Below are 23,619 nucleotides of genomic sequence, written 5' to 3'. Positions count from 1 at the left end.
AGGCATGTGCCACCACACCCGGCTAATTTTTTGTATTTAGTAGAGATGGGGTTTCACTCTGTTCGTCAGGCTGGTCTTAAACTCCTGACCTCAGATGATCCACCCACCTCTGCCTCCCAAAGTGCTGGGATTACAGGCATGAGCCACCGTGCCCAGCTTTATCTCACATATTTTTTTTTGTGTGGTGAGAACACTTAAAATCTATTCTCTTAGTGATCTTCAAGTAAATAATACATTGTTATTAACTATAATCAGCGTATTGCACAATATGTCTCTTGAACTTATTCCTCAGGTCTAACTGAAATTTTGTTTCCTTTCACTATTGACATCTCTTCAACCACTCGTATCCATCTACCCCCTGCCCGGCTCCTGGTAACCATCATTCCACTTTCTGCTGCTCTGAGTCTGACTTTTTTAGATTCCATGTATAAGTGAGATCATACTTATTTCACTTAACATGATGTCCTCCAAGTTTATTCATGTTGTTGCAAATGACAGAATTTCTTCCCCACCCCCTAACCACCTCACCTTTTTTTTTTGAGACGGAGTTTCGCTCTTGTTACCCAGGCTGAAGTGCAATGGCGCGATCTCGGCTCACCGCAACCTCCGCCTCCTGGGTTCAGGCAATTCTCCTGCCTCAGCCTCCTGAGTAGCTGGGATTACCGGCACGCGCCACCATGCCCAGCTAATTTTTTGTATTTTTAGTAGAGACGGGGTTTCACCATGTTGACCAGGATGGTCTCGATCTCTTGACCTCGTGATCCACCCGCCTCGGCCTCCCAAAGTGCTGAGATTACAGGCTTGAGCCACCGCACCCGGCCACCCCACCTTTTTTTAAGAGACAAGGTCTTGCTATGTTGCCCAGGCTAGACTTTACCTTCTGATCTCAATGGGTCCTGCTGCCTCAGCTTCTAGAGTAGCCGCTGGGACTGCAGGCTTGCGTTATTATGCCTGGCTTTGAATTTCCTTCTTTTTTACACTGAGTAATTTTCTACTGTGTGTATATATACCACATTTTCTTTACTCATTCATCTACTGGTGGATGCCTAGGTTGCATTAAAACTTAACATGCACAGATCTTATGACCCTGCAATTTCATTTTTCAAGTAGGAAATTTTTCCACTTTAGTCATAGTATTTAACTTCTTTTTACTTTCTTGAAAACAAATGTTACCTGTGTGAAAATGGTTCTAAATTGAAAAGCTATTAATAATAATGCAATATTTCCTTAAAATAACATAATTTATAAATGAAATAATGATTTCTGGCATCAGTCTGACAGATAGCATCTCTAGAAATTTATTATATCTATTTTTTTTTCTTTTTTTTGAGACATAGTCTCACTCTGCCCCCCAGGCTAGAGTGCAGTGATGTGATCTCAGCTCACTGCAACCTACACCTCCTGGGTTCAAGCAATTCTTCTGCCTCAGCCTCTCAGGCTAATTTTTGTATTTTTAGTAGAGATGGAGTTTCACCATGTTGGCCAGGCTGGTCTCAAACTCCTGACCTTAAATGATCCACCCAACTGAGTCTCCCATAGTGCTGGGATTACCACAGGAGGCATCTCGCCCGGCCAAGATATCTATCTTAAAAACAAATTACTTTTACAGATAATATATGACCAATTGGGTCTAGCTATTACATCACAGTTTATTAGTGCTGGAATGGACTTTAGTGATCATTATACCCTAATTTACAGGTAAGAAAACTGAAGTGGTTTAAAAAAATGACATGTTCCTTTTGCACTAAATTTTATTCTTAGTTTTAATTATTATTATTATTTTTTGAGACAGGGTCTCACTCTGTTGCCCAGGCTGCAGTGTAGTGGTGAGAATGTGGCTCACTATAGCCTCTACATCCTGGACTCAAGTGATCCTCTGGCCTCACCCTCCAGGGTAGCTGGGACTACAGGGTGTACAGCAGCATGCCTGGCTAGTTTCTAACAATTTTTTATAGAGACAGGGTCTCCCATGTTGCCTAAACTCCTGGGCTAAAGTCGTCCTCTTGCCTCAGCCTTCCAAAATGCTGGGATTACAGGCGAGAGCTACTGGGCCCAGCCTTATTCTAACTTTTAAAAATCTTTTCACATATTTCATTTTGTCTTCAAAAGACTCCAGTGGCCGGGCGCGGTGGCTCACACCTATAATCCCAGCACTTTGGGAGGCCGAGGCAGGTGGATCACGAGGTCAAGAGATTGAGACCATCCTGGTCAACATGGTGAAACCCCGTCTATACTAAAAATACAAAAAATTAGCTGGGCACGGTGGCGCGTGCCTGTAATCCCAGCTAATCAGGAGGCTGAGGCAGGAGAATTGCCTGAACCCAGGAGGCGGAGGTTGCGGTGAGCCGAGATCGCGCCATTGCACTCCAGCCTGGGTAACAAGAGCGTAAGTCCGTCTCAAAAAAAAAATAAATAAATAAAAGACTCCAGTGATTGGGGTAGAGCAGATGGTGTTATCTCCTTTTTTTAACAAATGAAGATATTAAAAAAGGTCAAGTAACTTGGTCAATCTAACATACTTAAGAGTAGTTAGTAAGTAGCTTTTTTTTTTTTTAAGTTACGGTTTTACTTAATTCTTAGCTCAATTATTTTTCTGTTTGCTCTAACCCCTAGAGAATGGTTTAAATTGGGCTCAGAGCCAGAAGCCCTAGAGATGGCCCTGGAGAGATGGCCCCAGAGGCAGTGGTCATCGTGCCATTTGCTGAATGGTGGCTGGAGGCAGGAAAGCAACTTAGTCTATCTAGTGCCGTGCTCCTCCTGTTAGAAAGAGAACCTAACTAATCCCAGTAGTCCCATGCCTAACATTAAAGAAATGTTTCTACTTTGTTAGGTAGGACAGCCTGATCTTGGGGAGTGAGCAAAGAGGGTGGGGCTCACCTTGATCCCATCCTTGGCTCCTTCCTGTAGATAGGGAATGATGGAGTTGTTCCACAGGTCAATGAACCAGGTCCGGAAGTCCTCAATGCCAATGGGACAGGACAGAAAGAAGCAAGGGCCTAGGGAAGAGGATGAGGCCATGAAGATGGCTGGGAACCTAGATCTTCCCGGTTGTGTGCCTCTTTTACTCCTTAGTACCAGGCAGAGGGGTCTGACAGCCAAAGGATTAAAGGAAATGTAGAGTTGTCAAGACAAGTGGATGCTGACTGCCTAGATGGCAATCTCGTGTCCTGCTTCACAAGGTAGAAGTGAAATGTGAGATAAGGGAGTGAGGAAAGCTGTTTAATTCCCTCCTACATATGTTCCCTCCTTTTTTCTGTTAATTGTGGGGAAAAAACCAAGGAGAGGGATTGAAGTGGTGCTAACTGTGTTGGGAAGGCCTGTTAATGATTCTAAGTCTGAAGCCACAAGGCTTGCAGCTCCTTTACATGCTGAAGACTCCAGGAAGGAAAGAGAGCATCCCTCCAGGTGGTACGGTGGAAAAGGGAAGAAGCCACCTCCTGACCCCCAGGGGGAAGCTGGACCCCAGTACCGATGAGGAAGTCTGAGGTGCTGTGCTTCTCAAGGAAGGTGTGGAGATGATACCACAGCTTGGGTACCCAGTCGAGCACCCGAAGCAGCTCTTCCTTGTTGGCATTGATGTCGCTGTCTGACTCTACCAGCTTCCTCCTCAGGTAACGAACCAGGAAGCCATTGGCTGGCTCCACGTTGTTGGAGAAGGTCAACATCCTGCCACCAAGGATGGGGAAAGTAGGGTCAGAGTGGCAATGGGGACATTATCAGGGTTCAGCCCCGGCCAGTCTGTCCCTCCTTCTGCCTGCTTCTCACTAATGCCTACTTGGTTTCTTTTCAAGTAATAGTGGGGACATCTGAGTTCAGAGCAGCAGCCCTGGGGTGGTAGAGCTGATTCTCAAATTGGTAGCCCTCTTCAGATAACCTTCTGACATCACTGACCCAGATCAGCGTGTGTGGGCAGAGAATCCTAATTCTGCTTAGAGCAGCCTACCTGGCTCTCTTAGCTTTGCAGTCCTTTTCTCTCCTCAAGTGTCCTCCTGTACCTTGTAACTGACATTTCAAATACATCTGCTTTCTCGTTCCAGCCCAAAAGGCTCTGGCTACTTCTCTTTCCTTCTCCTGTCTACTGCCTTCCGGCCAGAGTTCAGGACTGAGGACTCTTGGGTAGGGTCAGAAGGTTCCTCCAGGGCCACAGTTCTTACCTGAAGCTCAAGTGCAAGCCATGGTTGGGTGTCATTTTTACAGGCTGATTGGTGGTACCTATAATATAGGGACTGTAGGAAGAAGGGGAAAAAAGATTCACTTAGACTTGCCTTCACACTTGCTTTCTGCCACATGCACACAGAAAGGTTGTCCTGGACTGGATTCTCCCTCCTCCCACTTCAGTGAGTTTTGTCTTGACCCCAGCTTACTTACCATTTATGATACTTGCAGGTGAGGGCCCCATTGACCAACTCACTGATGGAGCCTGCTTCACTCAGGTCATCCAATAGGATCACCAGGGGCACATCCCCAATTCCTGTTTCCCGGTCTATCTGGTTGGCCAGGTTGGAAAGATACAGTTGCAGATCCTGGAATAAAAGAAGGCTGTGGGTCCACACTTGGGAATAAGCAGTTGGATTAGCCCTGGAAAGCAGGATTTTGAAGAAGTTTGACTAGATCTAGATTCCCCTGGGGCCCTTAGTTACTTGGAAATTTGATTACAGAAGCAGAATACCACAGGGTGATAATCAGTGTTTCCAAAGGCTCTAAAGCAACCCTCTTAAGCAGCAGCCCCTAAATTCTCCAAAGATGGGGAACACAGGCTATTTCCTAGATGGATTTTCACTGGTGCCATGGACTACTATTAACGGGCATGCCCCCCACCCAAGCTGGGAAGAGCAAAGATTTGAACCAACTCCGTAGTATTAGGGTGTGCTCAAGAGACATCAGGTTTTGGCAGGGGAGGGCACGATATGTACCATTTAATTCTGAGTGCTTCTTCCCAGAGAGCCCAAGGTCAGAGAGTAATACTGAAAAGAAAGGTCGGAGGAAGAGAATGAAGGAGAAGGGATGGGATTGACAGGGTTGGCAGAGAGTGAGGTAGAAATGAGGAGGATGCAGTTCATCAATGACCAACTGAAGAGGAAGGTGTACAAAGCAAGGGAAAGTGTGGAGAAACAAGTTCAGGGCAAGAGGCTGGAAAGAAATTGTGGGGAGGAAAAGGAGAAGACTGGAAAGGGGGATAGATGGAAAGGAAATGAACACAGAAGAGGAGGAGAAAGATGAAGGCAGGGGTGAGGAAAAGGGAACACTGAGGCAGGAAGGGGCCAGGGCCAGGGGCTTGGGGAAGGCTGAGGCATGAACAAAGACTGGAGGGGTCTCAGGGGGCAGCCACCTTGCAAGACTGCTGGTGCATGTTGAAGGTGCTGACGATGCCCTCCGTGACCTCGCGGCCAGAGCGCTCCACCAGGTACTCGGCCAAGCGATTGGTCAGGTAGGTCTTGCCCGTGCCGCTGGGGCCCGAGAGGACGAGGCGCCGGTGCTTCAGCAGGAGGCTTATGTAGTGCTGCATCATCGGCTTGGGGATCAGCGTCTCAAACACCAGGCTGTCGACGCATTTCTCCTTCAGACCTGAACCCCACCCCAGAAAGCACGAGTCTTGACCAGCGTCCTGAGGACAGCAAGGGACCCTAAAGAGCTTTTCTTTCTTCATCTAGGAGCTCCCTGAAGAAACGGAGAGCCACTTGCCCATGGTTCCATAGGAGTCCCCTAACTCCTAGTTTTGAAAACTTAGATCTCCTTTTTAGGGGCATGCTCTGAGCTGGGGGTGAGGAGTGGAGTAAGAAGCCAAGGCTTAGCAAAAGTGTCCCTGGGAGACGAAGTTAGGACTGGGTCTTATTCTTCTTTTGATAGCTCACATTACTTAAGCACCTTCATATTATACCTTCTCAGTGAGTTCTTGCTGAATGAATGCATGATGGATTATTTGGTGATGATCCTCTCCCTGCCTTCATGCCACACCAACTCACCCCAAGAGACAAAGACTGACCTTTGAGGGAGACTGATATGTTATTGACACCTCGACGGCAAGGCGGCATCTCGGGGGGCTCTGCATCCAACACTCGTTTCACGTGGCTGATGCTGTAGCCGTGGATGGACTCCGTGCTTAGTCCCAGGGTAGAGGCTGGGTCCATTTTAGAAATATAGTCCTGACAGAAGAGATGGGGAGAACAAGAAGAAAAGATAAAGCACAGGTGTAAAACCACAAGAAAGAATGAATATCAGAGGAAACAGAAGTAGATGGACAAAGAGCAGAGCATATGCTTTTCTCCATAAAGCCTCAAAAGTCCCCAGGATCCCAGTGCCTGGATGCTTTAATATCCTGTGAGAAGCCAGGCATGGTGGTACACGCTTGTAATCCCAGTGACTCAGGAGGCTGAGACAGGAGAATTACTTCAGCCCAGGAGTTCAAGGCTGCAGTGAGCTGTGATCGCGTCACTGCCCTCCAGTCTGGGTGACAGAGTGAGACCCTATCTCTAAAAAAGCATATATATCCCATGAGAGGATGAGCAACCTTTTTGAGTACAGGTATCTCTTTACCTTGAACACTTGGAAAACAGCTTCATCCAGCATCTTCCAGTCAACTTTCCCACTGACCTTGCTACATCCCAGGAAGAATTCCTGCTGCTTCAAGTCCTGTAAGGCCAAGGTAGGAAACATTTGAGCTTCACTGCAGATGACTCAGTGAACAGGAGGTCCTGAAGGCCTTGGGAGTTGAGTTCTTTGGTTTGGAGGTACCCAGGGCCCAGATTTTCTTGGAGAAATCTAGCAGTATTATGTTCCTTCTCACAGTGGCTCTCCCTGAAGCTTCTTACCCCTTTGATGATGTGTTGCGGAGGCATCCTCACCACCACCCGAAGGGTCACTTCCTCCTTGGGACCACAAGTACTGATGCCATCCATGGGCGACAGGTCTGCGGGGATGGAAAGAACCAGCTGGTTTCAGGAGTACCCGCAGCCTTTCCTAAACTCTCCCATCGTCACCCTTTCCAAATAACTCTGTTTGCCACAGAGAAGGAATGGGGGTCCCAAACTCAAAAGTAGTTAAGGTTGAAGGACCATGACACTCGATGTCTCAGGACACCGGCATCTGCTTGGTTTGGGCATTGTTACCTCCCTGACCAGAGCAAGTGGAATCGTGTAACAGTGAAATAAACCCTTTTCTTCCCTTCACCCTTATAGTCTTCTCCCAAGCAGGTACCTGTGTCTGCAAGACTGGGGCTGAAGGAATGGGTGAGTGCCAGGCCCAGGGAGCGGCGTGGGGAGGATAACGCAGATGATCCAGGGACCTGCCCTGGAGTGGAGCCTGAGGAGGGGCCTGGAGCTACCTTCAGCCGGTCATTCTCCGCTTTCAGCAGGTCCACTTCCAACTGTGGCAAGAACAGACAGGGTAGGGTGGCAGGTGGGACAGATGGCAAGCCTTGATCTTCCGTTTCCTGCAGCCATCTGCCCAGATACCGACCTGCATGTTGTGCATGGTCTCCCGAAGCTGATCCAGTTGGTGGGCAGAGTTGAGGGCCTCCAGGCGGATGTCTGTAAGCTTCATCTCCTTCTCCCATAGCTCAGAGCGCAGCTCTGATACCTCCTTCTTCTCTGGCTCTTCCTCCTCATTTGCATGGAATAGCCTAGTGTTGGGAGCTGGGTGAGCAGGGCCCCTGTAAGAAAGCAAGAGTCAAGCCAGGCTACATGAAGAAGCACTAGAGTTACTAGAGAATACCGAGAGGCATGCTTGGTGGTCTTGGCTCCTCCTGCCCATAGATATTCAATCAGCATGAGAGGAAAGGTCCATCTGTTGGTCTCATATCCCCAGGGAGAGGTCAGTAATAAGTACTGCTTGTCTAAGGTCTAATGGCCTCCTGTCAACTCTAGCCCACAGCTTACACTGGTACCAGGCTGGGTGGCAGGGAGCCAGAGAGCACTTACTCAGTGACATCAGTGCCCACGGAGGACGAGGTGGAGGACTTGATGGAGGGTGAAGCAGTCTCTGTAGAACCATGCTGTAGTTTGGGGGATGAGGGGGCTGAGGAGTCGGGTGTAGCAATCTCCTCTATATCGGAGTATGAGGAGGCTGACTTGGGCCCCTTTTTTATACTGAAGGCTTTGTTGAAGGAACTTCGAAGCTAGAAAAAAGCAGATCCAGGTAGAGGGATATCAGGACTCTACTCTGGGGATGGGGGAGGACTGGACTGGGACTTCTGAGACAGAGAGAGGTGGAGGCAGGGGATTTACTTTAATTAAGCCACCCTCTGTAATTCACTTGATTCACGAAACACGGACAGAAGAGTTGCCTAGAAATTAGGACTGTGGAGGCGGAGGTTGCAGTGAGCTGAAATTGCGCCACTGCACTCCAGCCTGGCAACAGAGTGAGACTCTCTGTCTCAAAAAAAAAAAAAAAAAAAAAAAAAAAAGAAAGAAAGAAAGAAAATTAGGTCCAAGAGAAAGAACAGAATCTTCTAGCTTGCTGCTATTGTAGGCTATGGGAACTTCCTGGGTATTCTCTCACTTATAGGGGGAATTATGTCCCTGATGGGGACAGAGAGAAGGTCCCAGAGGTCATAAGGTATACCATTCAGTGATCCAATCCCACCTTCTGCAGCAGAACAGTAACCACTCAGTCTAGAACCTAGCTCACTGTGGGCCTCAGACGCCACTCCATGATGCCTCTGACTAGGGCTCATCAGCTCAGAATCTGTTCAACTAGTCAACTATCAACCAGAAACTGGTAATATGATTCCGTGGAGAACACGGATAGGCAGTGGGATCAAGCTTCTTTTAGTATTTCTTGTGCTCAGCACATCAGAGAATGGTTAAAACAGCCAGATATAAGCATTTTTTATGATTTCAAATGTCCTAGAAGAAGGGCTATTTCCCAGCATTTCCTTAGAGTACTTGGGGCATTATAATCTGACCATAGCTTGTTTGATCTTGGTGTTGATGAGCTTAGGTGTTAGGGATGTGAGCTAGAGATGCAAATCAGGGTCCTGTCCCCATCCACATGCATCCATACAGCATGCACACACCACACACCACACACACACACACACACACACACACACACACGGACACAGATATGAAATGGCAGCAAAAGGCAGAGAGTAAAGGAGGGGTCGAAGGTTACAGGGGACAAAGGCAAACCAGATCTTTGGGACAGTGAGAAAAAAGAAGGAAAAATTTGAGGGTACACTTTCTAAGTGTCTCTCCTGGAACACAGGAAGGCTGTCAGGTGATGGATGGAGCTGGTGGGTGGTGCGTCTTGGGGTTTCCACCAGGCAAGACATAAAGGAGGACCAACTTGGCTGTGGGGGGATTTGAATAAGTGCATATGTGTGCAGCTGGCCGGCTCCAGGTGACTTCTTATCACTGAGCAGTCAGGGCTCAAAAGTACCATAAATCTCAGTTCTCTGTAGAGATGAAGAACTGAGCCTGAAAAGGCCAGAGAGTTGGCTTGCTTGAAATTGCATAATTTACATAAGACTTAAGACTAGAACTCAGGCTTCATAATTTTCAATCCAATAAAGTTTTCTCCATGCCACTGCCTCACGGGATGGGGTGTGTGTGTGTGTGTGTGTGTGTGTGTGTGTGTGTGTGAACACATGCATAGAGAGATCCTATGACAAGCTGCCTGAAGCATACGCCCTTAAGATCAATGAGATCCTGAGAATATGTGTAGTTCAGTATTCCCAAAGCCAGAACTGTTGGGAGATATTTGATGTTATGTGGCTAATGGTTCCATGATTAAATGAGTTTAGAATAGATTAAGCAAAATGAAACAAGATTATTTGCTGGGGGATATTTCAGAACTTTTTTCTGTGCAGATGTAGTAAATGCAGTACTTAAGCTGGGCATGGTGGCTCATGCCTGTAATCCCAGCACTTTGGGAGGTGGAGGTGGGTGGATCACCTGAGGACAGGAGTTTGAGACCATCCTGGCCAACATGGTGAAATCCTGTCTCTACTAAAAATACAAAAATTAGCCAGACATGATGGTGCATGCCTGGAATGCCAGCTACTCAGGAGGCTGAGGCAGGAGAATTGCTTGAACCAGGAGGCAGAGGTGGCAGTGAGCTGAGATCATGTTACTTCATTCCAGCCTGGGTGACACAGTGAGACTCTGCCTCAAAAAAGGGATTTCCAACTTTCTGGAATCCCCTCCCACACAGTGGGAGCTCCTTCCCAGATTAAAAAAATAAAAAATAAAATAAAATAAAGCCGGGCGCGGTGGCTCACGCCTGTAATCCCAGCACTTTGGGAGGCCGAGGCGGGTGGATCACAAGGTCAATAGATCGAGACCATCCTGGTCAACATGGTGAAACCCTGTCTCTACTAAAAATACAAAAAATTAGCTGGGCATGGTGGCACGTGCCTGTAATCCCAGCTACTCGGGAGGCTGAGGCAGGAGAATTGCCTGAACCCAGGAGGCAGAGGTTGCGGTGAGCCGAGATTGCGCCATTGCACTCCAGCCTGGGTAACAAGAGCGAAACTCCTTCTCAAAAAAAAAGTAAAAAAATAAAAAAATAATATAAAAAGAAAAGGAAAAAAGAAAAAATGCAGTACTTCTCAAATTTATTTGACAATTGTATCACTTTTTTCTTTTTTTGGAGCCAGGGTCTCTATCACCCAGGCTAGAGTGCAGTGATTTGATCTTGGCTCACTTAACCTCCACCTCCCAGGCTCAAGCTATCCTCCCACCTTGGCCCCCAAGTAGCTGGGACCACAGGCGAATATCACCACACTCAGTGAATTGTTGTATTTTTAATAGAGGTGGAGTTTCACCATGTTGCCCAGGCCCATCTTGAACTCCTGAGCTCCAGTGATTCGCCCACCTCAGCCTCCCAAAGTCCCGGGATTACAGGCATGACCCACCATGCCCAGCCAATGACATCACTTTTTAGGAGCATCTCAATGGACTGGCAATCAGTGGAACATACTTTGGGAAATGTTAATCTAAAAAATCCAAGTTAAATAAGTATCAGCCTCTTCATATGTGTGCTATATCCTAGTCAGTCAGTGCTCTAGCTAAGCTGGTCTTCTCCCTCTCCCACTGCTTCTCTTCTGCACGGTGTCTATGTAGAAGGCATCCCAACACATTCCTCTCTACCTATCACAATTCCTTCTCAGTTTAACTTTTACCTCCTTTGAGATGTCTTCCCTGCCTCTCGTAATCACTGTCTCTTCATCTGTGAACTCCTTTAGCACTTACGGCCTGAATAAGCACTGTGGCACCATTGGATTGCTATTAATTTTATATGTATATATTTTTTGGTCTCCCCTGTAATACTGCAGCCTCCTTAATGATGAGATTATACATTCCATTTTTCATATCCTTCACAACACCTAGCACAATGTTGGGGTAGGGTTAGAGCGGACCCCAGGTATCTGGATTGTAACAGAAATTCTGGATGCACCTTCTGTTTGTCTTAGACTATACTCGAATCCCTGAAATGTCTTTGGGAACTCCATGGATGCTTACATGGGTTTAGGCTTTGGGGTGACTTGAGTGTACCCTCCTGGTCTATATCCCTCACCTATCTCTGGTTCATCCTACTCTAGAGCTAAATCTTCAGGTTAGGCCCAGGCTGAACTGACCTGTGGAAACTGCGGTCAAGATAACTTTCATCCAGTGACGCTCTTCCATGTTGGGTCTCTAGGTTTTATGGAACCAAAAAGAAGGCGGCTCATTTTCTAGATAGGAGGAGTTCAATTTGACTGCTTTTTGTAACAGGCCAATTTTGTAACAGGGGAAGATAGTAGGGAATAGATTTCAATTTTGTTTGACTTTCCCATTTGGCCCCCAACCAGACCACTCCTCTGTCCTCACATGGGGCAGCTGTGGATGGACCATGCAGTGGAGTGGAGTGAGTTAGGAACTCTGGTGGTTGTTACAGTTAGTGTTATTTATGAGTGGCCATTCTTTTTTTTTTTTTTTTTTTTAGGGAAAGGAAGTTGCTCTGGAAATAGGGAAGGTATGGCAAAGGGAAAGAGAAAATAAGGGGATAGGAACTGGGTCTCTTACCTCATAGACCTGGAAAAAAATAGGGATTTGGAGTCAGCATTTTGAAGGGAAAAAAAAAAAAAAAGAATCAACACTTAATCACTCATTTCACACAGCTGGTACCTGTCTGCATTATACAATGGTCTGGCTGCGAGTCTTACTGAACAGGGGACAGGGGAGCAGGACATCTCCACTTGGGGATGCTTTCTTACCACAGTCAGCGAGAGGGGCTGAGAGTGTCTAGAACTGTCTGAAGAATTTCAGAAAGGGCATCCAAAGTCAGTTTAGGATTATGCAAGGGGAGAAAACCACACACACAAAAATGACCTCTGGACCTGCCAAAGGTAATATAAAGAGTCCTTTGAAATAATCTGGAAAGCTCCACAAAACATCTCCAAAAATTAGAGAAATGACCTCCAGGAGTCTAGAATGAACAGCTTTGTTCATAAAATCTTCTCTGCATAGTATAGAAGGGAGTGCGGGGGTGGGGGCACAGAACCGATGAGATGTTCCCTTCTGAGTATTTCCTCAGCATCCTTCTGTTGCCAAATACATCTGGCCTAACCAGTATGGAGAGCTCAAGGAAATCAGATGCCTATAAAGGTCAGAGGGGTGGCCTTGGGACAAGTAGGGAACGACTGAGGGAAGGGAGAATTTGGGAGACCGTGCTCTGGGCAGACATCACGTTAGATGTCTCAGTGTTAGACGGGACTATGCCTTGGTTAATCCTGGAAGGATTCAATCCCTATGCTGAGGTGAAGGTGGTCCACGACGGTTCTACCTAGGTCCCCACCCCCCAAACCTTTACCTACCCAACTCTTTTTTTTCTTCTTTTTCGCATCAGCATCCTTGCTGCTGCCAATGCTGGAATGGCTAGTGATGCTGTTGAGGCTTGAGATGCTGTCTGAGGAGTTTTGTCTCTTGATCCGAAGTTCTAGGGCCAAGAAGAGGTGGGAAAAACAGATTTAGAGAGGATGTGAGACTTCAGGCAAGTCTAGTTGCAGAATATAAGAGAGAACCAACCAACTCCTCAATTCACATCATTCATTTTTTTGGATGATTCATTCAACAAACTTGTATTGAGTCCCAATCGTGTTTCAACACAGAAAAAATGCAAAGGTAGGAATTAAATAAGAAATGATTCCTCTTCTCGAGAACCAGAAGTGGCGTGGAGTCATGAACTCAGCCTGAATCAGTGAAAGGAGTTAACTAAAGCCAGCCCTCTACAGTCTTATGGAGATATCAGCCTACTATTTTTTCATGATTTTTCCAGCAATACTTAACTATCTGATGGCCCAAGACCAAGAACTAGCCATGTACTAGCCAAGTACATCACTAGCCATGCACCCTGCTTTCCACCTGAAAGAGCTTCAGTTCTCTCATCTGGTGGGTGGAAAATCTTCGCTTTCTGAGAAGGTTTGTGATGACACAAAAAATGATCTACTTTTCTACAACAGGGAAGGAAGGAGTTAACAAAGGAGATGTCTGAGTACTGAAAGAACAGAAATTCTTCAGATGGGAATTTTGGAAAACATATTTAGGGCTGAAGAAAGGGTACATGCAAAGGCACTGTCCAGGGAACTGGCTTTGCTTTGAGAACTGTGGGTAGCTGGAATGGAAGCAGCACAGGGCACCTGTGTGGGTACAGAAAGAAGTGAGGGTGGAGATTAGGGTCAGGCCAGATCAGGGATAGCCCTCAATGTCTATTTCCCTTTTTCTTTTTTCTTTCTTTTTTTTTTTTGCGAAGGAGTCTCACTCTGTTACCCAGGCTGGAGTGCAGTGGCGCGATCTCAGCTCAGTGCAACCTCCACCTACCAGGTTCACGCAATTCTCTGCCTCAGCTTCCCAAGTAGCTGGGATTACAGGTGTGCACCACCATACCTGGCTAATTTTTTTGTATTTTTAGTAGAGATGGGGTTTCATCATCTTGACCAGGCTGGTCTCGAACTCCTGACCTCAGATGATCCACCTGCCTCGGCCTCCCAAAGTGCTAGGGTACAGGTGTGAGCCACCGCGCCCGACCCCTATATAGTACTTTTAAGAGCAAATCATACGTTATAGAATCAAGCAATCTTCAAAAAGTTAAGAAACCACTTGTGCATTTTGAATTTTGTACCATGTATATTTATTATCTATTTACAAATAAAATAAAATAAAGATAGGCATCATTGCCTAAGCACTGATTCTTTGAATGTTCTTAGAAATCCTTCTGACCAAGTTGAGGCTGGATCAGCATTAACTGAGGATAACATGAAAGCTCATAGCAAAAAGCACAATTCATTCATTCAGCAAATATACGTTCGAAGAGTAGTAACATACAGAAAAACCCATATACCCTCCACCTAATTAAACAATTGTTAAGATTGTGTTTTATTTTCTCTCTCTCTCTCTCTCTCTCTACACACACACACACACACACACACACACACACACAGAATTTCTTGAACAATTTGAAAATAAGTTACAGAGAACACATCTTTTGCCACTAACAACTTCAGGATATACTTTTCTTCTTTTTTTTTTTTTGGAGATGGATGTACTTTCTAAGAATAAGAACATTCTCCCACAGTACTATTATCACACCTAAGAAAATGAACAGTGGCCGGGTGCAGTGACTCACACCTGTAATCCCAACACTTTGGGAGGCTGAGGTGGGCAGATCACCTGAGACCAGAAGTTCAGACCACTCTGGCCAACATGGTGAGACCCTATCTCTACTAAAAATACAAAAACTAGCCAGGCGTGGTGGGCACACACCTGTAGTCCCAGCTACTCAGCAGGAGAATCACATGAACCCGGTAGGTGGAGGTTACAGTGAGCCAAGATTGTACCACTGCACTCCAGCCTGGGCAACAGAGTGAGACTCTGTCTCAAATAAATAAATAAATAAATAAATAAATAAAATCAACAGTATTTCTTTTCATGTAATATCTAGTCTATATTCAAATTAGAATTTTTTTTTTTTTTTTTTTTTTGACGCAGGGTCTTACTCTGTCATCCAGGCTGGAGTAAGTGGTTACTGTGGCTCACTGCAGCCTCCACCTCCCGGGCTTAAGCAGTCCTCTAGACTCAGCCTCAGGAGTAGCTAGGACTACAGGCTAATTTTTTAAGAATGAGGTCTCACTATGTTGCCCAGGCTGGTCTTGAACTCCTGGCCTAAAGTGAACCTCCCGTCTTGGCCACCAAAAGTGCTGGGATTGTAGGCATGGGCCACTGTGCCTGCCCTGGAGTAATTTCTGATCTTAACTGACATAATTGGATTATTCTGGGGGCAAGGGAAGAACTGGAAGAACTGGAGCGCAGCAAGACCGGTTAGGAAATTATTGCAATATTCCAGGAGAAGAATGATAAAAACCTGAGCCAGGGTAGTGACAACACAGAAGAGGGATAGAATTTTACAGGTGTCAAGTAAAATAAGTACTAGGCCAGGTGTGGTGGCTCATGCCTGTAATCCCAGCACTTTGGGAGGTTGAGGCAGGTGTATCTCTTGAGGCCAGGAGTTCAAGACCAGCCTGGCAAACATGGTGAAACTCCATCTCTACTAAAAATTCAAAAATTAGCTGGGCATGATGACACATGCCTGTAATCCCAGTTACTCGGGAGGCTGAGGCAGGAGAATCACTTGAACCTGGAGGCGGAGGTTGCAGTGAGCCGAAATCGCGTCACTACTGCACTCCAGCCTAAGCAACAGAGTAAGACTCTATCTCAAAACAACAACAACAACAAACAACAAAAAGCAAAAACTAAACTAAAAATTGTAAGTTGGATTTTGGAAAAATGGGAGTCACTGGTAACTTTAATGAAAGTGCTTTTGGTAGAATGATGGTGACAGAAGCGTAATTATAGTGGGGTTAGGTGTGAAAAGGAGGTGGAAATGTAGGATGGACTAGAGGAAGGGAAGAGATGAGATTATAGTTAGAACATAGATTCATACATCTTTCCTCTTTAAGATACGAGAGCCTGTGGCAGGTTTATAAGCAGAGAAGGAGTGAACAGAGAATAAGAGATCAGGGAGGTGGAAAAGGGCGGGTGTGTCGGGGAGGTGGGCTGTATAGTTGCTGAAGAAGGCATCCCAAAACATTAGGTAAGTGGTCACTCTTGGCCAGAAGGGATGGATCCTTCCAACAAAATGGAGACAAATAAATAAGTATTGGATGAATATAAAGGCAGGGAGTGGGGAAGAGGCAATGGAGGTCTCCCTTGAAAATGATCATTTTCTTAACTAAGGAGGGGGCCAAGGCTGTGTTCAGAGTGAGGCAAGTCAGAGGTGGAACGAGGAGCTTGAAAAAAGTAATGAAAGCTGGGAATCACTGACAGTGAAATAAAAAGAAAACTGACTGTGGACAAGTAAGAGGACTGCCAAGGTTATCTTGAAGGCCTGACTGGAATTAGAGATCACAGATTTTTGTGGCATCAGACTATCATCCATCTTGACTTCTGTAGCAAAGCTTGACTGGTTACTAAACATCCAGGCTAACTTGCCATTTCAGCACCATGTAACCTATGTGAACTTTGGTTGTTACATTTGAAGAGTTGATTGAATCTCCCTTGAAGAATTGAAGTGAGGATCAAATAAGATTGTGTGTGTGTGTGTGAACACACAACACATATGCATAAAAATGGAAGGGCTATTTTAACGATTGTCTTTGATGGCTCTTTGGCCCTGACCTAAAGGTTAAGGAGAAGGCCATGGGGCTTACAGGTCTCCTCTACTTGCCTTCATGCCCTGGGAAGCTGGGGTCATGCCCCTGGTACTCCTCACTGACCAGTCCAAACATCACACTAAAGGGTATCTAAAGGCCCTCACCTTCTAAAGATTTGATATAGGATCTGGAATATTATGGGCCCAGATAAAAATCTGTAATAATCTTCCTTTCCTGCCATCCCTGTTCCCTCTCAATCTGTGGCTGGATGTCCTACCTTTGGGTGCGGTTTCTGAGGCATTAAGGGCTCCCTGGATGACTGCCTGGGCCTCAGAGTTCTTTTTCTTCAGAAAGTCTATGGTTTCTCGCAAATCCAGCAGCTCAGTATCCTAAGAGAGAAATGAAAACAGCGTCGGCCAGGTGCGGTGACTCACACTTGTAATCTCAGCACTTTGGGAGGCTGAGGCAGGTGACTCATCTGAGGTCAGGAGTTCGAGACCAGCCTGGCCAACATGGTGAAACCACATCTTTACTAAAAACACAAAAAGTAGCTGGGCGTGGTGGCGGGCATCTGTAATCCCAGCTACTTGGGAGCCTGAGGCAGGAGAATTGCGGGAACCCAGGATGTGGAGGTTGCAGTAAGCCGAGATTGTGCCATTGCACTCCAGCCTGGGCAACAAGAATAAAACTCCGTCTCAAAAAAAAAAAAAGAAAACAGTGTCATTAGTTGGGATTAGCAGGAGCCCTTATGATGTGCTAGGCAATGGGCGAGGCATTGGAATTCTACAAAACTTCATAGACAAGGGCTGGAAACTGGGATAAGGAATATGCTCCCTCTCTATTGGGGGGCAGATTGAGAATCCAGGGTGACAGTGAGGGATGGGGAAACTGGCACTCATGAGCAAGAGGAGGAGGTCAGCCTGGACCTCTCTGACCAGGAGAACCCCCTTTACCGCACCCATTCCTCCCTCCCCTTCCCAGGCCTCTCACCTTCTCCTCGGCCGTCTCTGCCAGGTGTCGCAGGCGGGATGTCATATTTACCAGGCTCTGCTCGAAAGCAGCCACTAGATTAGCCTGAAACAAACACATAAAGGGACTGCTGAGTTGCATGAGGCTGCGGGAAAGGCAATGACCGACAATGGGAAATAGTTTTAACTGATTTCCTGTATCTCAGAGCAGACCAATGCCAGAAAATCTCTTAGTGGTTTAAAAATACCGATTTCCCTAAGCAGACAAAGGGGAAATTAAAGAAATTTTCTGGTGGGAACCAGCTTCGCGAATAATGAAGCCAGGGTGAGGGCAGGACAGGTGTTTGGAGGCTCTTGGAGACTTGAGATCTAAAACCCATCATCTACAGAGGTAGGACTAGCCCCCTGTGATATATGGTGTGGCCAACTTGGTAGGAGGCCCATAGCCTCTGGGGTCGTTCCTATTATTTTGGTTTAACTCCTGCATTGTGGAGTGGGCCGGCCCCCTTGAGGCCAAATAATCTCCCAGCAGAAACTATTCGGTGCATCTCTTCCTCTTCTGCTACTCCACTGCTTCACCCTTTCTTGCTTTGCAGCTGCTCCTTGTTCCTGGATTCTCCAGGTTTTCCGGGTTGGAAGGAAACCGCAGGGACATTCCACAGTTTGGCCACTAGGTGTCAGGTCTGTTTCATGAGGAGTGAAGGATACCAAAGGGCTCTCCGGGTAACAGGCAGGCTAGTTCAGAAAGGTGCTGAGCGGAGAAGCTAAGGCCCCTTGGTTTGGCATAGTTTGATCTCTAACTGGCCAACTAGCTGCAAGATGTATAGGGGAGGTGAAGGGAATAAGGCCTGGGGCTAGAAAGGGGAGCACCTGAGGATGGAGAAATAGCCATCGTGAGACTATCTGAGCAAGCTGGGACCCCAGCACGAAGGGGATATGCTCCGGGCAGCTTCTTCACGCAGAGCTCTAGGAAATCTATGGCACTCTCATGGCTTTTGCCGGCTTACACTTCTCCCTCCCTGTTGGGTCAACTCTAGTTTTCATCTACTGTCCCACATGGCCGGAGACTCCTTCATAGGACCAGGGCTGGAGGCAATCCCTTTGGTCCCGTTACAGCCTCCTCTTGCACTTCTACTATAAATCTGTCAGGGCCTGGGCTCTGAGGAGATTAGACCATGTCATGACCTGAGCAGTTTCCTTTCGCCTACTGTGCAGGGAACATCTGTCTTCTGACCTCAGGTCTTCTCTGGTTTGCTTCTCCACATCCCTGCATGTCTGCTTGTAGACTGCTTAGAGTTACTGGAAGACTACTCATGAGAGGCCCCGACAACCCCTATATGCTCTCTGTGTTGGCCTTTCCCCATCCAGGGCACCCCTTTTGCACTGGCTGGGCTTCCTCCCCACTTCCCTCTACACTTCCTCTCCCTGCATTGACCCTTCCCCTAATCCCAACCTCAGACCAGGGTACCTGTGAGACCTCAGGGGTAAGCAGTGGTGCTGCAGGAAAGCCAGCATGCGAGCGGGGTAAAGAGGTCTGGGCCCCTCTGTGCAGGGTGTGCCCTCAGCTTCAGCAGCTAGTAAGTGCCATGGAGCATGACAAAAGTTTGGTTTGGAGTCAGGGAACCCTTCCTAGAGTCCCAGCATCCCATCTCCTGCTTGAGGGCAGGGTTCCGGCCCTCGGCAAAAATCTGCCTTTAAGATGCAGAACCCACCGTGTCTGGGTGTTCAGTTTGTTCTCTCTTAGCCAAATGGAACTTCCTGTTCTAAGAAAAATCACCCTCTAAATTCAATTTCTTGGCTCCAGCCCAGCCTTGACAGCATGGTGGCTGACAGACTGCAGTGTAAATGAATCAGACATAATAATGTTCTCTGCCTCCCTGGCGCCTCTCACCCCCCACCCCAGCATCTCCCAGACATGAATTTCCTGGGGTGTGCAGGACGTGACCCAGGCCATTTGCTTTGGTGGGTGTGGCACAAGGGAGAGAAAAGATGGTTCTTGTTTATGTTACAATTCTTACGGGTCCCCCAAGAGTGGGAAAAAGTGCTTAACACGAGCTTCAAACAAACTGGTACAACTTCAGAATTGAGGGTTTGGGAAAAGCGAATCAACAGAATAACTAGTGTGGTGAGGGAACTGCTGCTGAAGTATGTTGGAAACATTCAGAATCTTGGTGGAGATTCTTCTACCTAATTCTAAGGGATAGACCCCAGGCCTGACAGCTGGGTTCCCCAGAGAGGAAGGGCAGAGAGAAAACCAGAAACTACTGCGGAAATTGCAGACATGGTTACTTTTGTGCAAACACTTGGAAAGCTCCTGCAGATCCGGCTCAGCTGTTGTTTACAGCTTTGGGGGAAAATGGCTCTTATGTTCTCTGTTTGCAACTCAGTCACAGGGGAGAAACTCCCAGAGCCTGGTTAGAGGAGAGGTGGCTTCATTTCTCCCCATGTCACAGAGTAGAAAAACTAAGGCCTAAAGGAAGACACTCATTCTAAGTAGATGTCCTGAGGGCAGAAATAAATAATTCTAGCTCTCAACTTAAATCTCAGATTGTTTCTATGATCTGCCCAAGGAGACTACTCAGAAAAGGCAGGTGAGAATGAAGGAGTCAGACCAGAATAGGAGTTAGGTTTCTCAGTAGTGTCGTGGTCACCAGACAGAATTCTAATGACCAATTCTGTGCCTGCACAGTTATGTGGCATGAACAAAGACATGAACACACCCCCGGGCAGTGGAAAGGCTCTAAGAGCCCTATAATTATAATCCATAACTGCTTTTGTCCATGGCCAATGGCAAGGTTGTTTCTGCCTCCATGCAGAACCACTGATAATCAATCTTCTTCTGTTTCTCTAGGGAGCTCAGACCATCAGACATGAACTCATCCAGACCTATTAATTAGAGTGGAAGCAAAATAGTTCTTCATAAAAGTTGAGGCTCAGAGAAGGGGAAGAGCAATCCCCTAATCTATCGTAGAGCTGTGAAGAAGACCCATGCCCTTGAAGTCTCAGTCCAGGGGATACCTCACCAGGCAGTTTTCCTCCCTTGGCTGAACTTGTCTAACTACAGTCAAAATCACTGCCTACATCTTTCCCTGCTTCATGGCACTCACATTAGCAGAAAGCTGCGACGTCAAGGTGGCCACTTTTTCCTGGGATGATTCCAGTTCCCTACGAAGCTTCCGGATTTGCTGTAAAAGGAAGAGAAATACAAACTACTGGCTGCAGAAGCTGTGTAAGATTTGGAAGGAAAATGGGTGCAGTGATGTTAACAAGCAGAGCCAAAGCTTTGCACCCTACCTCAGATTGCATCCTCTCCTCAGCCTGAAGAAGGGAGCACAGAAGGAGAGAAAGAGAAAGGAAGTAGTTACTATGGAGGTGAAGAAGTCAGGTCCCAGTGGCAGGGTAGAAAATGTGAAGAAGCATGACTCAGAGGCGCAGAGGCTGAAACTCTTGTTTCCTGGCCCTGGCTCCTCACAGGCCTCAGCTCAGATCTATACTAGGGTTTCAATAAAAGATTTCTTTGGAGCTCATCTCCAGCAACTTTGTCATTGCCAAAAAGGCTAGGAAATGAGACTTTGGTTGGTTTGAGAACTAGTGGTTATTGCCAGGAACTTGGAGTAAAGAATTCGGGGCAAAACAAATCTATGAATCAAGAAATGCTGGCTGGGAGCAGTGGCTCATGCCTGTGATCCCAGCACTTTGGGAGGCTGAAGTGGGTGGATCACCTGAGGTCAGGAGTTCTAGACCAGCTGGGCCAACATGGTGAAACCCCATCTCTACTAAAAATGCAAAAAAAAAATTAGCCAGGCGTGGTGGCAGGTGCCTGTAATCCCAGCTACTCGGGAGGCTGAGGCAGGAGAATCGCTTGAACCTGGGAGGTGGAGGTTGCAGTGAGCCAAGATAGCGCCATTGCACTCCAGCTTGGGGTACAAGTGTGAGACTTTTTCTCAAAAAAAAAAAAAAAATGCCCAATAGCCAAATGCTGTGGCTGATGCCCCACAATGAATACTTGGTCTCCTCTGGGTTTCTGGAGTCCAGGTCCTAGAAACATATTCATCTTACTTTGCCATAAATGCTTCCCACCTACTGTGGCACAGAAAGGGTTCGCTAACATGGGGATTCTCCATTTATCAAAGGAGGGGAACAAAAATCATCAGAGTTGCTCAGAAGCTGGTGGTGGGGCCAGAAAGATCACTGATGACCCGAGGCACCCAAGCGAGTGCTACAAGCTCTAGGCACCTCCCCCACTCCCACCCCAATGGGTACAGTGAAGAGATAGCAGTGCCCCCATCCCTTGCCCAGTTACCCAACTCCAAGGAGGGTCTAGGGAGCATGGGATGGTAGAGGAGAGGGGATGAGAGGGGAAGAGAAGTTAATGCTCTTACTGAGGAGTAGGTGGAGGAGGCACTGGAGGCCAGGGACAGCACTGAGCCGTGAACTGAAAGAGAAGGAGAGCACAGAGTTACCAGTGGGTTCCAGGGACAGGGGCTTTTGGGAAGAGCCCTAAGGCAGGAGTTTGGATTCTGATTCTGGAGGGCATCTGGAGCAAACAGAAAGAGCAGAGTAGGGAACCCAACTGGTATCACAACCACTCAAAGCAAGGTCTTGAGTCAAGCTAGCCTCCTCTTTCAGCCTACATTCTCTGGCAGCCTGGGTATGGCAGTCCCTTGCTCAGCCTGCTCCGATGGGCACAGGGTTTCAGAGAAGGGAAAGGAGACTTTCGTGGATAGTCGTCATCTTATCTTCCCAGCCAGGAAAGCACTTTAGCCGCAGGAGAGGGGAGTTTCTCAGAATAAATACTGCAATTCTGCCTGTGCCTCCTCCTCTCAGCACTGGGGGATGTGCTTAAGATCTTGGGGATCACTGAGACGAAAACGATTCTTAAGTGAGGAATACTCATTCTGACTATTCAGTAGAACTTATGGTTAAAGCCTGTCTGCAGCAAATGCCTCCTGGAATGACCATCCTGAAAATCGTAATGGGAGATCTAACCTACCATTAGCCTGGTCTTCTAGCTGTGATCAATACTAACACCCAGATCACCACCAACAATCAGATGGCCCTCCCTAATGCTCATCTTTGGAATAGTTTTGAAAGAGGAATGAGATGCCTAATTATTGTAAGGATTTATTAAGAGCTACTATGATTTCCTGTTTTCTTTTCATATATTCTGAGAGACTGTGGGGAGGAAAGACTATGGCTAGAATGGGGAGGACAGAAGCTGTGGTTTTCAGAGCATCCTGAGGGGTGCCCTTTAACCCTTCCATGCTCAGTTTCCCTCCCCCAGCCCCAATGATGGATGCTCCATCCCAATACCCCAGTGCTAGACGTGCCACCCAAGGTTTCTGGGCCCCCAGACCCTTCAAAGGGATGGGGAGAAAAAACTGAAATGGCCCAACTTGATGTTCTGTGAATCATATGTGTGTGTGGTGGTGGGAGTGGTGGGAGTGGAGGTGGTGGGTGAGGGGACCCAGCAGAGCTGGAATGAGCGTGAACCGCGCTGGCATGAAGTCTCACCGTCGTCCGTGGGGTCTCGGAAGGATCCTGACCGAATCATTCCCTTGGGTCTCTCGGCCAGGGACAGGGTGCTCCCCATTTGGGAGCCGCTGTACAGCTCGAAGGCCGCCTCGTGGGTGGGGATGCTGTTGGAGCGGGTGATTCTTGGCGTGGTGGCCGCAGTGGGACTCACTGGAAGGACAGAGGGAAGGGGGACAGGAGAGGGAGGGGGAGGGCAGGAAAAGAGGCAGGGTCATCAGCTCTCTGGGCCCTTGGGGGATGGAGCACCAGGAGCATGAGAGGCAAATGGGGAGAGGGCAGGAGAGGAAGGGGCAGGTGCGGTGGTGGGAGTGTGCAAGCAGCTGGTGGTTAGGAGCGGGGTCCCTCCTGGGGAGATCAAGCCTTAATGGAGAAGGACCCTGCTGTCTGGAATAAAGACCTTCCCTCAACCTTGCCTGCCTCAGAGTTGTTGGTTTTGAAGGTTAGGCTGGGGGCCTGGCAGCTTTTTCGAAACCTTCACATCACTAGGAT

The 23,619-nt window shown here is 47.3% G+C and overlaps 1 protein-coding gene and 1 long non-coding RNA gene across 7 annotated transcripts in view; one reads left to right on the top strand and one right to left on the bottom strand.

Moving 5' to 3' along the window:
• Positions 1-23,619, bottom strand: part of NAV1 (neuron navigator 1) — a 263,151-nt gene that overhangs the window by 4,770 nt on the left and 234,762 nt on the right. For 5 of the 6 annotated variants that reach the window (XM_064360228.1, XM_064360229.1, XM_064360232.1 and 2 more), the window contains 18 exons: positions 23,110-23,280; positions 21,978-22,030; positions 20,890-20,913; positions 20,703-20,780; positions 17,618-17,701; positions 16,905-17,016; positions 12,797-12,918; positions 7,917-8,113; positions 7,456-7,648; positions 7,195-7,363; positions 6,810-6,907; positions 6,535-6,630; positions 5,984-6,143; positions 5,330-5,565; positions 4,369-4,523; positions 4,155-4,226; positions 3,470-3,666; positions 2,878-2,996 (listed from right to left, as the gene is read on the bottom strand). In XM_064360228.1, the coding sequence (XP_064216298.1) occupies positions 2,878-2,996; positions 3,470-3,666; positions 4,155-4,226; positions 4,369-4,523; positions 5,330-5,565; positions 5,984-6,143; positions 6,535-6,630; positions 6,810-6,907; positions 7,195-7,363; positions 7,456-7,648; positions 7,917-8,113; positions 12,797-12,918; positions 16,905-17,016; positions 17,618-17,701; positions 20,703-20,780; positions 20,890-20,913; positions 21,978-22,030; positions 23,110-23,280 (2,336 nt within the window). The remainder of the gene's footprint in view (positions 1-2,877; positions 2,997-3,469; positions 3,667-4,154; positions 4,227-4,368; positions 4,524-5,329; positions 5,566-5,983; positions 6,144-6,534; positions 6,631-6,809; positions 6,908-7,194; positions 7,364-7,455; positions 7,649-7,916; positions 8,114-12,796; positions 12,919-16,904; positions 17,017-17,617; positions 17,702-20,702; positions 20,781-20,889; positions 20,914-21,977; positions 22,031-23,109; positions 23,281-23,619) is intronic. The other variant, XM_064360230.1, reaches the window with a different exon arrangement.
• The window catches only part of LOC135268213 (uncharacterized), a 136,933-nt gene that overhangs the window by 14,541 nt on the left and 98,773 nt on the right, over positions 1-23,619 (top strand). The window lies entirely within an intron of this gene.

This window comes from Aotus nancymaae, unplaced genomic scaffold, assembly GCF_030222135.1.
Source record: "Aotus nancymaae isolate 86718 unplaced genomic scaffold, 86718_ANA_hifiasm-v0.15.2.pri h1tg000039l, whole genome shotgun sequence".
In the NCBI taxonomy this organism is placed as follows: domain Eukaryota; kingdom Metazoa; phylum Chordata; class Mammalia; order Primates; family Aotidae; genus Aotus; species Aotus nancymaae.
Note: the sequence above shows the minus strand (reverse complement) of the source record. Positions and strands in the feature narration are given on the sequence as shown.